This window comes from Mustelus asterias, chromosome 8, assembly GCF_964213995.1.
Source record: "Mustelus asterias chromosome 8, sMusAst1.hap1.1, whole genome shotgun sequence".
Lineage (NCBI taxonomy): Eukaryota > Metazoa > Chordata > Chondrichthyes > Carcharhiniformes > Triakidae > Mustelus > Mustelus asterias.
The window spans coordinates 83,659,034-83,676,555 of record NC_135808.1 but is presented as its reverse complement, the minus strand read 5'-3'; the positions used below and the strand labels follow the sequence as shown (position 1 = coordinate 83,676,555).

The window sequence follows — 17,522 nt, the reverse complement described above, 5'->3', positions numbered from 1 at the left end:
GAACAGGCCGCTGGTGCTCGAGCTCACTGCCATTTCTTCTGAGCATTCTCTAGCTGCTTGGCAACTGTGACCCATGTCAAACACGTGATTAAGAAGAGATTTTCATTGCATTGCCCTCGAGGTGTCTCATTCAATGTATCGAGTATGTCATTCGTTCAGAATGTCATGAATGTCATTTTCCAGTGCAGCTGGAGGAGGCAAGAATCTTACCCACCTCATGGTTGTGCTGTTTTCTAAATTCCAAAACCCATTAAAACACAAATAAACTACCGAGGACAAATGCGAAAGCAGGTGGGAATGTGTGGCCTTCAGAAACTTGACATCTTCATTTTATTTAAACACCGGTTAATGGATTTGCTTTCACTATTAATATTAGATTTTGTATTTATTCCTCAGTGCATAGGACATGATACAAGAAGCTCTACATTCAAGGTGTCTGTAGTTTGTCATTGTCAGCAGTTTATTTTATATGTTCCATAAATATATTTGATATATATTACATATATTTTTAAAAGGTAAACTGTTGACAATGATTATGCATTTCGACATGGAGAAATTTTCGACACTAATTTGAAACCAACTTCACTGGATACAACAATCGACTTTATGGATTTGCACAACTTCTCAAATCTTTTCTGCTGCTTTTTAAAGAATTTTTCTTTTTACAAAGCTTGAGATGTTAATGCTGAGGAATAAACATACAATGTAGTCAATGTTCCCTGTATTATCATTAAGTGAGTACAACATTGGTCGGATGTGAAGTTCCTTCTGCTCGGCTCCAACATGGCTGAATTCCAGGAGAACATCCCAGTGTAGCATATTTCCACCGCAGTTATCCTTTAACCTCTCAGAAAGATTGCCAACTGGGTAGATAATTATGTGCAATGAGCCTGTGCCCACTAAGAACCAAGTTGAGAATGTGCAAGTTCAAGTAATAGTTAACTGCGTGATCTCTCCAATGGCTCAGCTGGCAGAGGTTGCATGTAATTGAGTCAAACTAACCAGAGGGTGCCATGTTTAATTCCACATAAGTTGAGTTAAAGGATTTCAACCCGAGTAGCAGTAGGGATACCTGCTCTGCATGACTGAAAAAGGAAAAGTTTAAGTTTATTTATTTGTGTCACAAATAAGCTTACATTAACACTGCAATGAAGTTACTATGAAAATCCCCTAGTCGCCACACTCTGGCACCTGTTCAGAAAAGTGGGGATTCCCATTCTGATTGCTATCCATCAATTTAGAATCATAAAATCCCAACAGTGCAAAAGGAGGCCCATCGAGTCTGCACTGACTTTCCAACAGAGCATCTTTCCCAGACCCTATCTCTGTAACCCCACATATTCACTCCGCTAATTCCCTGAACCTATATATCTTGGAACATTAAGGGACAATTTAGTATGGCCATTCCACCTAACTTGCACATCTTTGGACTGTGGGAGGAAACTGGAGCACCCAGAGGAAACCCACGCAAACATGGGGAAAATATGCAAAATCCACACAGATAGTCGCCCAAGGCCAGAATTGAACCCAAGTCCCTGGCACTGCTAACCACTGTGCTGCCCTCTGCTAGAAAATATTTGTAAACCTCAGTTAGCAAGCTAGTGCTCTAATAATATGACTGACTAGATTCACATGTGAATAATTATCTCTTTGGTGAAGGTAACAGAGGGGACTCAACATAGTCTTATGCTAAAGGGTGGCATAATTTAAAATAGAAATGAGGAGGAATTACCTCACTCAAAGGGCCATGAATCTGTGGAATTCTCTACCCCAGAGTGCAGTTGATGCCAGAACACTAAAAGTTTAAAGTTTTAAAGTTTATTTATTACTGTCACAAGTAGGCTTACATTAGCACTGCAATGAAGTTACTGTGAAAATCCCCTAGTCACCACACTCAGGGGCCTATTCGGGTACACTGAGGGAGAATTTAGCATGGCCAATGCAACAGCCAGCACGTCTTTCGGACTGTGGGAGGAAACCGGAGCACCCGGAGGAAACCCACGCCAACACGGGGAGAACATGCAGACAGTGGCCAAAGCCGGGAATCAAACCTGGGTCCCTGGCGCTGTGAGGCAGCAGTGCTAACCACTGTGCCATTGAGGAGGAGATAGATAGTAGCGGAATAAAGGATTTTGGGGAGTGGACAAGAAAGTGGAGATGAGGCTGAGATGAGATCAACCATGATCACATTGAATGGCGGAGCAGGCTCGAGGGGCTAAATTGCCTACTTCTGCTCCTAGTTCTTATGTTCCAATATTTCAGCAGGATTTCACACTTCTTGGAGAAAGTGTAAAAATAGGCAAAAATGCAGATTATTTGGAAAGAAACCAAACTGAATCCAAGCAAGACTAATGTTTCTATTCATCACAAAATGCTAGAAATACTGGAGATGGGTGGGGAGCGGGGGGGGGGGGGGGGGGGCAGTGAAATTATACCATGTCACTTTGCAATTAGTTTTCATGAAACTTTGTTTGTCTATCTACTTGTCTGTACGTGGGAGAGGGTAACCTGTTCTTAAACCATCACCTGCGTTTCTCTTTTTCCTGCAGCCAGGAAGCACACAATAGCTGACTTTCTCCATTCTCCATATTTAGTATTCTATTCGCAAACTGTGGCTGAGATCGAAAGATAAGCAAGTTGGAGTATGGGCTGGGCATTATCTTTTTTGTTCCTTCACCTCTTATCTTGAAGGTTATAGCTGAGGCAGGAGTCTGAATTATCGCTTGCTGTCATTTGGCCTTTATTACCTTGTGCAAATGAGTACAAGTTTGAACAATGAGTAGCTACAGAATACCAATCACACGTAAACTCAAATTCACTTACCGGATGTTCAGACACAGAGGCTGCTGGATAGTAATAAAGAGGAGAAATCCTGAATGATTTTCATCACGTTAAATTAAAGATGCTGCGTTGAGGTGCAGAAACCCTATTGTTGCTCTGGCTAAGATTAATTAGCTTAGCATAGATCCAGCCACATCTTTTATTCTTTTTTATTCCTTCATGGGATAGGAATGTCACTGGTGAGGCCAGCATTTGTTGTTCATCCCTAATTATCCTTGAGAAATTGGTGGTGATTTGGCTTCTTGCCTTCAGTCTCTCTCTGGTTCAGTACAAGCACAATGCTGTTTGGAAGGGAGTTCCAGAGTTGTGCCCAGCCAGGAATGGTGATGTAGCTCCAAGTCTGATGGTGGGTGGCTTGGAGGGGGAACTTCCAGGTGGTGGTGTTCCCATGCATTTGCTGCACTTGTCCTTCTAATGTGGTAGAGGTTACAAGTTTGGAAGAAGTCTTGGTAAATTGCTGCAGTGTGTATGGGACTGAGAGTCAGTGATGGAGGAGGTAAATAATTAAGATGGTGGATGGAATGGCAATCAAGCAGTCTGCGTTATCCCGCATGGTGTTGACTTTCTTGCATGTGACTGGAGCTACACTCATCCAGTCAAGTATTCCATCGCTCTCCCAATGGACAGGCTTTGGGGAATCATGAGGTGAGTTACTCACCACAAAATTCCCAGCATCTGATTTGCTCTCAGAGCTACAGTATTTATATAGCTAGGTTAATTAGGTTTCAGTGATAAGTCCCAGCATGTTGGTGGTGGGGAACACAGTGATGGTAATGCCATTGAAATTCAAGGGGAGATGGTTAGATTCTCTCTTGTGGTCATTCATTGGCACTTTTGTGAATGTTGTTTGCCACTTAAAAACCCAAACCTGAATGTTGTCCAGGTCTCACTTCATGTGAACACAGACCGCTTCATACTACATGGCATATTTTGCCAGGTGATCTATTAAGGCAGCTACTGGATAGAGTAGTTAAAAATAATGTTTTTTGACATTTAGAATTTCAAACAGCACTTTTATTTACTGTTTTATATAAACAATGTACTTAATTCCGAGGTTTGCAGTGACTTGTCCTTTACTTGACTTTCCATTGATGTTTCCTGTAGACTGGCTCCGAAAGATGCAGAATGTTGAAGTACATCAGAAAGACCAGGAAGTGGATGCAGGAAAATAGAGACACCATAACAGGGAATAAGTCTGGCAGTTGTGAGGGAGGAACTAGTGTTGCACTTATCAAACTAAGTGTTGCCATGGCAATTACAGATAGAAGGAACTGTAGGAATAAAAGAAAAGGCAGTTTTTCTTTTTCATATACTTCAAGTCACATTTTTCAATACATCACATTTATGCTTTCTCATTTGAAAATATAAAATCCTGAACATCCTTCATTCTCCCTGAATCTCTACTTTGTTGTAATGCTCATCAACTATCACCTGCTTGGCTGATATGTTTCCCAGGATGCCATAACTGTGGAACTATCTGCCTCTTAGTTTTTCCTTCTACAATCTCTTAAAGTCTGTGTTTATTGTTACCCCAGCATTAGTTTTTTTCATACAAGTTGCTCTCTTTTCCTCCTTGCTGGTGTCCTGCGTTTATTATTAAACCCTTCAACTAGGTTTCTTGAAGAAGGAAAAAAGTAAAAGAATCAAAAGCTGTTCTCTGAATTTGATTCATTTATTGATGGTAGCTCACTGGGTAGCAATCTCACTCGGTCAGAAGGTTAAGGGTACATCCCCCATTCCAGGGGCTTGAACACAAAAATCTAGGCTAACACTCCAGTGCACTGCCTAAAGGGTGCAGCATTTTCAGAAATGCCATCCTTTGGATGAAACATTAAACAGATGCCCTGCCTTTCCTGTCAAGTGGATGTGAAAGATCTTATCATACTAGCTTGAAGAATATCACAATTCTTTCCAATATCCTGACCAATATTTATGCTTCAATCTTTTTTTTAAAAGAGTGATCTGGTCATTGCTTTGTTGCTGTTTGTGGGATCTTGCTTTTTGGAAATTGGGTGACATATTTCCTACATTAAAATAATGAACACATTGCAAAAACATTTCAACAACTGTGAAACGCTTTGAGACATCCTGAGATCCTGAAAGGTGCAATATCAATGCTAGTCTTCCCACCTTTCATTTTTTACTGATGTTCCATCTTCTACTACCTCTATTATCTCTATAGTTTTTGGAGCGCTGCTCCTTCATCAGGTGAGTCAAAATTCCAAATAAATTCCAAATAAACCTGTTGGACTTGAAGCAGGTGTTGTGAGACTTCTTACTCTGTGTCCACCCCAGTCCAACACCAGCATCTCCATATCATTTATAGTTTTTGAGTAAGATAGCCACAGTTTAGTACTATTTTTTGTCAACTGCAGAGTTGCTTTGGGTTGGAGGTCCATAACTAGCAGAACTGGGCTAAAAATACCTTCAAATTAATCTTGTGTAAAGACCCATTGGCAATTAATCAAGATTTAGTGTCAAACTGGGAAACAAAAGGTTTGATCCCACTTTTATCATCTGGTATTAATGTTAAGCACTACCATTAAGTAATATGAATTATATGCAACATAAAGTTCTCGTTTCTCTGCCTCAGCATCATAGCTTCAGATTTAGGAAAACACTCTGTTGCGATATTCTCTATTTCCTGCACCAATCATCCTAATGGCCAATTTACTGCTAATTAACCTTTAGTGATCCAATTGGTCTAATCTGGATTTGAACCCAGGTCCTGGGCCTGACAGGATAAGGTGTGATTTCACTGTTCCAACATTTCACAATTGAACACATTTTCAAAAAAAGATGATTTTCAAAATTACTTACTGTAAGTTTTGCAAGATATGGTGGAATTGTAAAGTGTGGAATGTACCTCCTCATACCCTGGGAAAATGGCTGGAGTTGCAGATCCTCCAATGACACTTTATCAAATGCTGACAACAACTTTGCTGTGATGAGGAGGAAAGCCAAAGAGGTAACAGCGTAAGGAAGGAGCAGCCCATCCTTCAACAACAGAGGAAACATGCTGTAAGAAAAGAGTGTGAATTAAAAAACTTCACTCTTATTCTGTTACACCACAAGAAATATAACATTCATTACAGTAAAACCAATCCTTGGATTTAGCATTGGCATCTGAAGATTGAGCATCAATTATTCTCTTTAGTGATCTATGCTAAGACGGTCGATAGACTGGGTCACAGTTTGAGGATATAGGGTAGACTGTTTAGAAGAGATGAGAAGAAATGTCTTTACCCAGAGAGTGGTCACCTATGGAATTCGCTACCACAGAAAGCAGTTGAGGCCAAAACATTGAATGTTTTCAGGAAGCAGTTAGATATAACACTTGAGGTGAAGGGGATCAAAGGATGGGAGGGGAAAGATGAGAGATCAGGTATTCAGTTGGATGATCAGCCATGATCATAATGAATGGAGGTGCAGGCTCGAAGGGCCGAATGGCCTCCTCCTGCTCCTTTTCCTATGTTTCTAACTTGGGCTGAACAACATGCTTTTTGGGCATTACCCCACCCAATATTTGGGAGTTGTCCAAGACTTAATGAATAAATGACTTTCAGCTCTGTTACAAAAGTGAGACTTTATAAGGTTAAATGCTTTTTATATGCTTAAACTATCTCTTTTAATTGAAGATAAAACAGAATGTCCTGGAATGTGGGGATGGTAATCATGCTGAACTCTGTCTGGAAACAGGCCCATGTGATTTGGTTGCCTGAGAGACAAAGGCACAGGTTGAAACTCAAACTCAAGTGTCAGGTTTTGCACCTTGACGCAAAAGGAGGAAAGCTGGTCTTGTTGGATACAGACTCTCAGTCAGGTAACTTGGAGAAGGCGGCAGAAAACAGTGGGTGCTGTGCCAAGCAAAGGAAGAGATTGTTTGTGTCAATCACCAAGCAGAATGCTGGTGAGCACAGATTTCCTGTTTGATGAGATGGCACTTGGAGACTTAAAGATCAAGGAGTCACCAGAAGGTCCCTTGATGCTGGAAATTAATTTGAATATACTCTGAGTGAACGGACTTTTGAAAGAACCCTAGAAAACTCACCCAGATGTAGCAGGGAGAAGAGAACTTGTTGGATAGTTGGGCGGAATGTGAGGTTTAATGGGGGTGATTCTCCCATCCCGCTGAGCTGCCTTTTTAGCCCCCCCCCCCCCCCAGGAGTATTTCACTCCAGCGGGGTTTACAATAGCTCCCCATTTGTGGGGAGCTGGCAGCCTGACCCCACTGGAGTGAAGGGAGGCAATCAGGCCCCCCAGAGAGTCGGGTGCCTTGATGGGGGTGGGGGGGTATACCCTGGGCATTGCCACCTTGGCAGTACAAGCCTGGGACCCCGGCACTGCCCAAGAGGCCAATGCCCAGGGGACATCTTGGCACTGCCCACTGGGCATGGGAAAGTGCCAAAGGGGTGGGGCCTATGCGGGGGGTTCCTGCTGCTACTCTGTATTTGGGCTTAGTGAGAGACAGAGGGAGGCCAGTGATCGGGGCTGCCGGTGGGGTTTGATTTGATTTATTATTGTCACATGTATTAACATACAGTGAAAAGTATTGTTTCTTGCGCGCTATACAGACAAAACATACCGTTCATAGAGAAGGAAACGAGAGAGTGCAGAATGCAGTGTTACAGTCATAGCTAGGATGTAGAGAAAGATCAACTTAATGCAAGGTAAGTCCATTCAGAAGTCTGACAGCAGCAGGGAAGAAGCTGTTCTTGAGTCGGTTGTTGCGTGACCTCAGACTTTTGTATCTTTTTCCCGAAGGAAGAAGTGTCCGGGGTGCGTGGGGTCCTTAATTATGCTGGCTGCTTTGCTGAGGCAGCTGGAAGTGTAGACAGAGTCAATGGATGGAAGGCTGGTTTGCGTGATGGATTGGGCTACATTCACAACCTTTTGAAGTTCCTTGCAGTCTTGGGCAGAGCAGGAGCCATACCAAGCTGTGATACAACCAGAAAGAATGCTTTCCATGGTGCATCTGTAAAAATTGGAGAGAGTCATAGCTGACATGCTAAATTTTCTTAGTCTTCTGAGAAAGTAGAGGCGTTGGTGGGCTTTCCTAACTATAGTGTCAGCATGGGGGAACTAGGACAGGTTGTTGGTGGTCTGGACACCTAAAAACTTAAAGCTCTTGACCCTTTCTACTTCGTCCCCATTGATGTAGACAGGGGCATGTTCTCCTCTACGCTTCCTGAAGTCGATGACAATCTCCTTCATTTTGTTGACATTGAGGGAGAGATTATTGTTGCCGCACCAGTTCACCAGATTCTCTATCTCATTCCTGTACTCTGTCTCGTCATTGTTTGAGATCCGACCCACTATGGTGGTGTCGTCAGCAAACTTGAAAATTGGAGGGGAATTTGGCCACATAGGTCATAGGTGTAAAAGGAGTATAGTAGGGGGCTGAGAACACAGCCTTGTGGGACACCGGTGTTGAGGATGATCGTGGAGGTGTTGTTGTTGCTTATCCTTACTGATTGTGGTCTGTGAGTTAGGAAATTCAGAATCCAGTTGAAGAGGCAGATGCCGAGGCTCAGGCCACGGAGTTTGGAGATGAGTTTCATAGGAATAATGGTGTTGAAGGCTGAGCTGTAGTCAATAAATAGGAGTCTGACATAAGTGTCCTTGTTATCTAGGTGTTCCAGGGTTGAGTGCAGGACCAGGGAAATGGTGTCTGCTGTGGACCTGTTGCGACGGTAGGCAAACTGTAGTGGATCCAGGTAGTCCGGAAGCACTTCATAATGATGAATGTCAGAGCCACCGGCTGATAGTCATTAAGGCACGTTGCTTGGTTTTTCTTAGGTACCGGGATGATGGTTGTCTTCTTGAAGCGGATAAGGATCTCAGATTCTTGTAAAGAGAGGTTGAAGATGTCTGTGAATACCTCAGCCAGCTGATCCGCACAGGGTCTGAGTGCATGTCCGGGTACCCATCCAGGCCAGTTGCTTTCCATGGGTGGGTGGGAAGATCCAAAGATCGGGGCTGCTGGTTGGGGTGGGGGAGAAGGGAGATTGAGGCAGGCTGGGGAGAGGAAGATTGACACAGTCAGCAGGGGCTGGGGCAGCAATCGGGCCGTTTGGGGTGGGGGGTCCGCACGGCCGGTGATGCAGGGGGTCATAGGGCTGGCCAGTGATCGGGAGGCCAGCCGAGCGGAGCTATTGCGCATGTGCCGATCGTGGGCTGACAGATCAGCACATGCACAGTGGCTCGCTTAGCGCTATGCTGCCGGCCTCTCCAGCGGGAATAGGCCCCGCCCACTGAATGTAAGCATGATTCACGCTAAGGCACTCTGCAGTGCAGAGTGTGGGAGATTCATTTTTAAACTCCCGCTGAAAAACAAACGTGATTTTTCTGCCTATTCGATGCTTAGAATTTTTTTGGGAGAATCGCCCCCTATAGATCTGCTGAGTGTGTGCTGTAATGTATAAATGTGGCATGGGGTTTTCAGCTTTGTTAATTGGTTTATGGGGAAAGTGCCTTTTCTGTAGCTGAGTGTAATAGTTATTTGTAGTCATGTTGATTTTGGTTTGCTTGTTACAACAAAACGTTAAATCTTTCCACTGGAAAACTTGTATCTCATTTTAAAAGTTACTGGAAACAGTGGCCCAAATATGTTATGAATGTTTAAAAGAAAAAGATGACTGATGTTTACTAAAATTATTTGCAAAGGGGCATGATTCACTAAAAGCTTTTTAAATCATAAGTTTCTTGTCACTTTTAACAGAGGAAATGGAAAATCACCTCCAATAAGGCCACGGCACATCCACAGAATCTATTCATTAGCATCAATTCAGAGATTTGACATGAAAAAAGCTGACCTTACCTAAAAGTTGACACAAGCAAAAACCAGGTCGCCATGAAAGGAATTTCATGTAGAAGCAACAATACAGGTCTGAAAACAAACCAGATAAAAGGAACATGATTGGAAATTTGCAGAGTTGAACTGAAATATGGGCAATGGATAACGTGGGTAAACACGCTGTCTGCCTTTTCTGGTACCGAGCCATAAAGAACATGAAGGTCAAAGGTTTGCTCACTCGATTTGCAACCTGCTCACACTCGAATCACAGAATGATACAGAAGGAGGCAATGGAGCCCATTCAGTCTGTGCCAGCTCTCTGCCAGTGCAACTCAACTAGTCCCCACTTTCCTGTCCTTTCCCTGTAACCCTACAATTTTTTTCATTTCAAGTAATTCTCCAATTTTTTGGAAAGCCACAATTGAATCTGCTTTCACCACAGTCTCAGGCAGTGATTGGGAGGCCAGCAGTGTGGGGCCAATTTTTTGAGAACACTTTTAGAAACAATAATCAGGGTCAAAAACAGTAGTCACTTAGACAAGGGTGGATTAATTAAGGAAAGCCATAATAGATTTGTTAAAGGTAAATTGTTTTCAACTGACTTGATTTGAGTTTTTAGATAAGGTAACAGAGTGGGTTGATGAAGGTAGTGTGATTGATGCGATGCCACTGGACTTTCAAAAGGCATTTGACACATTTCCACAAAATAGACTCGCGAGCAAAGTCAAAACCCATGTAATGAGAGGAACACTGGCAGTATGGTTATGCACTTAATTGAATGGCAGGAAACAGAGTAGTAGTGAATGTTTTTTTTGGGCTGTAGGAAGATATACAATGGAGTTCTTAACCAAAGGTTTTTCCGCATGTCACTGATGGTTCTTTTGCCGTTAACCTTATGTTGGTGTCGTCTGGTTCTTGTCCCTTCTGCCAATGGCAATGGTTCCTCTCTGTTTACTTGGTCTTGACCCCCTCATGATTTTGAGCATTTCTATCAAATCTACTCTCAACCTTCTCTTCCATAAGCAGAACAACCCCAGTTTCGCCAATTTATTAACATTGCTGAAGTCCTTCACCCTGGAACCATTCTTGTAAATCTTTTCTGCACCCTCTCTAAAATAGCCTTTACATTCTTCCTGAAGTCTGGGTGCTCAGAATTGGACTCAGAGTTTAATAGAGGTCATCAGAACTTCCTTATTTCTGTAATCAATGCATCAATTCATAAAGCCCAGGATCCTCTTTGCCTTTCCAACCAATTTCTCAACCTGCCCTGCTACCTTCAATGATCCATCCACCCAGATCTCTGCAGTCCCTTTAGAATTGCACCCTTGACTTTAGATTCTATCTCTTTGTGCTTCCTACCAAAATGTATCACCTCCCATTTCTCTGCATTAAATTTAATCTGTCACCTATCTGCCCATTCCACCAGGCTACTCACTACCTCGAGGAATCTATCACTTCTCTCCTCACAGTTCACAAAACTGCCAAGTTTTGTGTCATCTGCAAATTTTGAAATTGCACACTGTACACCCAAGTTTGGGTCATTAAAATAGGAGAAAAGCAGCGGTTCTGAAAACTAACCAAGAGGACTCCATTATATACCTTCCTACAGCCCAAAAAAACATTCACTATTCCTCTGTTTCCCACCATTCAATCAAGTGCATAACCATACTGCCAGTGTTCCTTTCATTACATGGGTTTTGACTTTGCTCGTGAGCCTATTTTGTGGAAATGTGTCAAATGCCTTTTGAAAGTCCAGTGGCATCGCATCAATCACATTACCTTCATCAACCCACTCTGTTACCTTACCTAAAAACTCAAATCAAGTTGGTTAAAAACAATTTACCTTTAACAAATCTATGGTGGCTTTCCTTAATTAATCCACACTAGTCCAAGTGACTACTGTTTTTGACTCTGATTATTGTTTCTAAAAGCGTTCTCATTGCTGAGTTAAACTGACTGGCTTGTCGTTGTTAGACCTACAATCCTTTTTGAGCAAAACTGCAGCATTTGCAATTCTCCAGTCTGCTGGCACCATATTTCTATCTAAGGAAGACTGGAAGATTTTAGCCAATGCCTCCACAGTTTCCTCCCTTAGCTCCCTCAGAATCCCTGAATACAGCCCAGCTGATCCTGGTGACTTAGCAACTCCATGTACTGTATCAGTCTTTTTCAATTTTAGCCCATACAGTATGTCAACTGCCTTCTCTTTCATTACGACTTCAGCAGCATCTTCTTCCTTTGTAAAGATAGATGCAAAATACTCATTCACTACCTCAGCACCTCAGCCATGTCATCTGCCTTCAAGAAAGATCTTCTCTTTTGGTCCATAAATCAGCGCAACTCTTCTTATTATCCTTATGCTATGTATATGTTTGTAGAAGACTTGTGTATTCCCTTTTTTGTTAGCTGCCAGTCTCTTCTCATGCTTGCTATCTGGACAACAAGAAGAATGGCTATCTGGAAAAGGTAGAGTACCCTAATCATTACTTGACTGTACCCTAGCACCGGAAAGAAAGTGAACGTGAGCAACTTTCTACTAATTTTCTCTCCCCTTCACCTCCTGTCCATCATACTGATGGTAGAAACATGTCACAGACCTTATTGCTGAGGAAAGTCTCAGGAAGGTTAGAGAAATGAGAAGGAATGGGACCAACTGTAATACATTGCTGAACATTAGCTCAATCCAGTTAGTAGCACATTTTCCTCAATCAAAAAGCTTGTGGGTTCAAGTCACTCCAAAATTTGATGATCTTGGCTGATTTGCCAATACAGCAGTGAGAGAATACTTCATTCAGAAGTGCTGTCCTTCGGATAGATATTGAAATGTGGCACTGTTCTTCCAATGTTTCAATGTGAATGTTAAAGATCCATGGGCATTACTTAAGGAAGTACAATAAGTTCATCAGGTGCCCTGGTCAATGTTCCACCCTCAAGATTCAGTTATTCAATGCATTATTCATCTTATATACAAAATGGCTGTTACACTTGGCTACATAACAGACATTGTACATGAAGTGCTTGAGGTATTTCTAAGATAGAATAAGATGGCATCCAAGTATATGTTTTTGTCCCTCCCCCCCCGTTCAGTAGACTGTCTACAATCTGACTAAACTTGCATATGATGAATGGCCACTTAAGTAAAACATCAGTGAGTGGCTGATTTCTGTAGAATCATAGCCTGGCAAAAGTCTGTGCCTTCAGGAAGGGAGAAAATTGGAACAAAAAATATGTAATTTTAAAATAAGAAATTGAGCCAGGGAGGCAAAATTGTAGCCAGTTTTGATAAATTATTCCCAGCAAATGTGCTCTGGGCAGAAGGCTGCTCCGTTAATTTTATGGCAGCCAAATTGCCTACTGACTGCCTCAAGGTCGGAATGAGATGGAGCAGAAGACTATGTTTGAACAACTGATGGGCTTATATGTTATCTGGCAGAAATATCAATGATCAGATTATTCCAGTAACCATGGAATAATAACTTAATCTCAAGTTACTTTCGGTTAAATAATAATCGATATTTTATAAATAAATGTTGTATTCATTTTAGCTACTCCATGCAGTGTTGCACAACGTATTCTGTCCAATTTGCTTTCATAAGTGAACGTACATTCATTTAAATTTTTTTAATTACATTATCAGACAGGAGTGATTCATATTCAATTGCTGGCACCTCATTGCAGAGTCTACTTCCCATTCTTGAGGCGAGGCGGTCATTTAAATAACTATTCATTTGCACATGTGCATGCACGAGTGCCTATTTGGGGTGGGAACATCACAGGAATTGCATGTTTTCAGACAATATAATCAGCCTTGCTGAATCAAGGTTGCCTGCATAGCCACCAGGAGCAGGTTCGGCGTCTAAATTTTCCCTCCCAGGTAACTTAATTGTAGCACCACACCATTGCCCTGGTGAATAACTCAGCAAAGACCAGAGATGAAATTAGAACACTTCCTTCTTTTTTTTTCAGTCTAATACCTCGGTGCTTGGTGCATTTACTTACTTCACCTTCATGGCAGGTCAGTCAAAATTCATTATGTAGACTATTACCTAATGCCTGCACAAATCATCTATTCGTGAGCTGAAAGTATCAATTTGGCTCAGTTGGTAACATTTCTGGGTCAGCAAGTTAAGTTCAAGTCCTATTCTATTCTATGACTTGAACATGTAAATTGCATTAAATATATAATTTAAATTGTGTTGGAAATTTATCATTGAAGCAGTTATGACAAGGGAACTTCAGTGTCGGATCACTGAACTTTTATTAAATTAGCAATTTCTTAAATAAGCTAATGTACCATATTATAATATATTCAACCTGTACTAGCAAATCAATAGAAATTAAACTGTAACTGTTGAAAATGTTATATCTGTCCCAGATACATTCTGTATTCTCCCATTTTCATCAGTCATGTGTTCATAGTTCACACCACTGTTACCCTCACAAATAAAGAATGGGTTCATAAAGCACAGGTAGTGGGTCAGTCTGTCGCATTCCAGTTACAAGAAAGAGAGTTAAGCTGGTTTTCCATGGTAAAATAAAACGCAAACAAAGTTTCTAAGATTAAGAGTGGAACTGACAAAATTGATCCTGGCACATTGCTTATCAAGAGGTTCAACTGCCAAGGGATAAATGGAAAATGAATCCGTTAAGGCTAGAATGTTAGGCAAATGGTTTTAGATTTGTGAAATAATTTGTTGGGGAAGGCTATTGAATCTGTTAACATAAAGAGGTCTATTTCTGAAGAGAGGAGGAACAGAAGGATGCAGTAAGAACATGGCTAGATAGGTTTAATCTTTCAAAAAGGGATGGGATTGTTGACCTTGATGGAAAAATTTCCATGTCATCTTTTATAATGAACTAATTATAATATATATAATAAACTAATGTCTACTAGTTTGACTGAAAATATCATACTGTCATGAGGAACGTGAGAATTAGACTCATTTATAAAGAAACATATATGCAAATTCCCTTTTAAAATGGAAGAACGAAGGAATATTATTTATATGACATTCTATGATACATGCTCGTCATGGGTGACTTTTAACTTCAGTGCACCCCCCCCCCCCCACCCCCCTCCTTCCCCACTGACAGCCAATGATACTTCAAATGTTCTTGACTGCAGCAAATGTAGCTGAGCCATAGTTGCTCAGCCAACTAACCGTTCTTCATGTTTGAGCCCCTTGTTAATGGAATTGTCAGCTATGGGATTGCAGTATCCCAAATCCAATGCTGATCTTGCCAGTCATCAATAAATGTGCCCATTCCAGCAGGGGGCACTGCTTAGTGACTTGCTTGATTTCTATTTCATTCTATCTCAACCTAGCCTGGAAAATCGCTGCCCAAGCCAAGGCCAACTAACAGCATAAAATCATGGAGTGAACATGGTAACTTCCAAGTCCTTTATGTCTCAATACTACACTCGGCTGAGCATCTAATTACTTAACCATTGGGAAAGCTCAATCAATAGTTTTTTTTAAAAACATAGTAACAAGAATAGAGGCACGTCAAGCAGACAGATGTTTGCCTGGCGCAAGTTAGGGGACTCAGTAGAATAAAGTTTGTCTTTAATTAAATATTTCTAAACAACTTGTTTAGAAATAAATTGTGCAAGTCCCTTTCATTATATCACATCCTGTTATTTTTCATAGTTTGTAATATCTAGAAGCTGAAATATTGTGTGCTACTAACTCAAACTAAAATACATGTTCCTTTCAAGTCAGCTGAGTGCCTCTAATGTCTGATTCCATTCAATTTAAAGATCACAACTAACCAATTTTAAACACTAAATCAAGGCACATGATCTGAAGATCTGAACTCTCTGTGCATCTTAGACCATGCATGGGCCTCAATGAACTTAAAGGGAAAACTTACTCACCGCGTTAACGTTACAATGGGAGTTATTGACATACACAGCCCTCAATATTATGTTGAAATGATAGTTTCGACAGACTGGAAGGAGATGTTTTATGTAAATCTCCTCTTCTGGCAGAATGACTTCATGAATGAGCAAGTTCCCACATTTTGTATTCATGTCAATGGAATGGGACACAATAACATTACAGAAGGGACTGTAAAACTAGGAATGTCCGTGTAGAATAGGAAGACTGAGAAAAATGAGGAGGGAAGAAAATATCTTTTTTAATACTGCATTAAGATATAAAAAAGGGGATATAATTGCCTGATGAGTTAGTAAGCCATAGAGACCATGAAGGCCCCAGATTGCTTGCTTTAGATGAGATAATTAGAGCTGTAATTAGCTACAGTTTATATCAGGAAGGTTGCAAAAAAACACTTCTGGTTGCTATCCTCTGAATCCATGCAGGAAATCCATACCTAACTGAGGGGGTTGCAGGCTAGGTTGTAATATCTGAATTCACACCATCCGACCACACCACCACCCCCCCACCCCCCAACCAACTCCTGCCACCACCCTCACCCCTAGAGTTGAATAATCTATCTGCCTTCACTATTTAGATTCAATCTTTAATTAAAAACAGCCACTTAAGTGAGACTCTGAAAAGTTGCTGGCACTTACAGAATCATAGAATCATTACAGACTGTCAACATTTTGAACAAAAAGGGAGAAACTGAGGGCAGGAAAAGACTCAGGATTTCTATTTTAAACATCTCATAGAATTACCTACTTTACTATTATTAGCAATTCCATAACAAGACCTAATAGAGAGAGAGAGAAAAGAGAGTTCTCTTCATTTACTCTGCTGCTCATCACATGGTTTCTACATTTCCATCTCACACGCGGTTAAAATAAAAGATATTCAAAACTTACACAGCAGCCAGAAGTATAGACTTTTCGTGAGCTTGGAAGGAAAACAGGAAGAATGACAAAGAACAATTCACCTGGAAATTGCAAAAGTAAAAAAGGATTTTAATTTCAGTTTTGTCAATTGCAAATCGCAAAACATCTTCAATGTAGTTTCTCCCCAATCTTCACCTTTTCTAATGGCTAGAGTACAGTTTCTCCAGTTCTGAAGTCATATTGAACTGCATACAAATTGGCACAGAACATATAAAATTAGAGAGGTGAACACGTGGCTCAAAAACTGATGTGGGAGAGCTGGGTTCCGATTTGTGGGGTACTGGCATCAGTACTGGGGAAAACGGGGGGGGGGGGGCTGTACCATTTGGACAGTCTACACCTGAATCGTGCTGAAACTAGTGTTCTTTTGAGACCCATGATTACAGAGGTAGAGAAGGCCTAAAACTAAATAGTGGGGGCAAGGAATCAAACACGGAAAGATGTATATATCAAAGAATAGAGACAAGGTAAGAGAAGAAAGTAAATAATATGGGAAATGAGGGTCAGGAAAGGGGGGGGGGGGTTGTAGTTTTCCTACCTCGCCCGCCACGCAATTATAGTGGGCGGGATAGGAAAATTCCCCCCCCAGTCTCTGTCCTTTCCTGCCATTTCCCAACACTCATTTCCTACATTATGGAAACCATGGAAAGGTCCGTTGACCTCGGGCACGATCTTTCGGTTTTGGGGCAAGCACGGCCGGAAAATCCCACCCTAGATTTCACAAAGACAACAAAAAGACAAAACATTAGGTTCTGTATCTAAATGCAAATGCACATAGCATTCATAACAAAGTAAACAAATTGAGAGAGTGCATTTAAATAAATAAATGTAATCTGATAGCCATTGCAGAGATATGGCTGCAGAATGATATGGATTGGATCCTGAATAATGATAGATATATGACATTCAAATGAATAAGAGGCTAGGTACAGGTGGAGGGGGTCGCATTGTTGATCAAGGATGACACTTGTACAATAGTTAAAGATGATCTTGGTTCAGCATTGTGGAATGTGACCTCAGGGTAAAGGCATCTCTAGGTAGCAGTGACCACAATTTGATTTAATT

At 41.3% G+C, this 17,522-nt stretch overlaps 1 protein-coding gene across 4 annotated transcripts in view; it reads right to left on the bottom strand.

The window, feature by feature from the left end:
- Window positions 1-368: 368 nt before the first annotated feature.
- Window positions 369-17,522, bottom strand: part of alg6 (ALG6 alpha-1,3-glucosyltransferase) — a 53,328-nt gene continuing 36,174 nt past the window's right edge. Inside the window, exons 8-12 of one of the 4 annotated variants that reach the window (XR_013498533.1) lie at window positions 16,428-16,498; window positions 9,662-9,730; window positions 5,662-5,860; window positions 2,824-4,112; window positions 369-1,085 (exon numbers count right to left, since the gene is read on the bottom strand). Coding sequence is in view for 3 of the 4 variants with exons in the window: in XM_078218402.1 (XP_078074528.1) it covers window positions 3,915-4,112; window positions 5,662-5,860; window positions 9,662-9,730; window positions 16,428-16,498 (537 nt within the window). In the remaining variant the exon portion in view is untranslated. Of the gene's footprint in view, window positions 1,086-2,718; window positions 4,113-5,661; window positions 5,861-9,661; window positions 9,731-16,427; window positions 16,499-17,522 lie in introns of those variants that run through there. The other 3 variants (XM_078218402.1, XM_078218404.1, XM_078218403.1) reach the window with 3 other exon arrangements.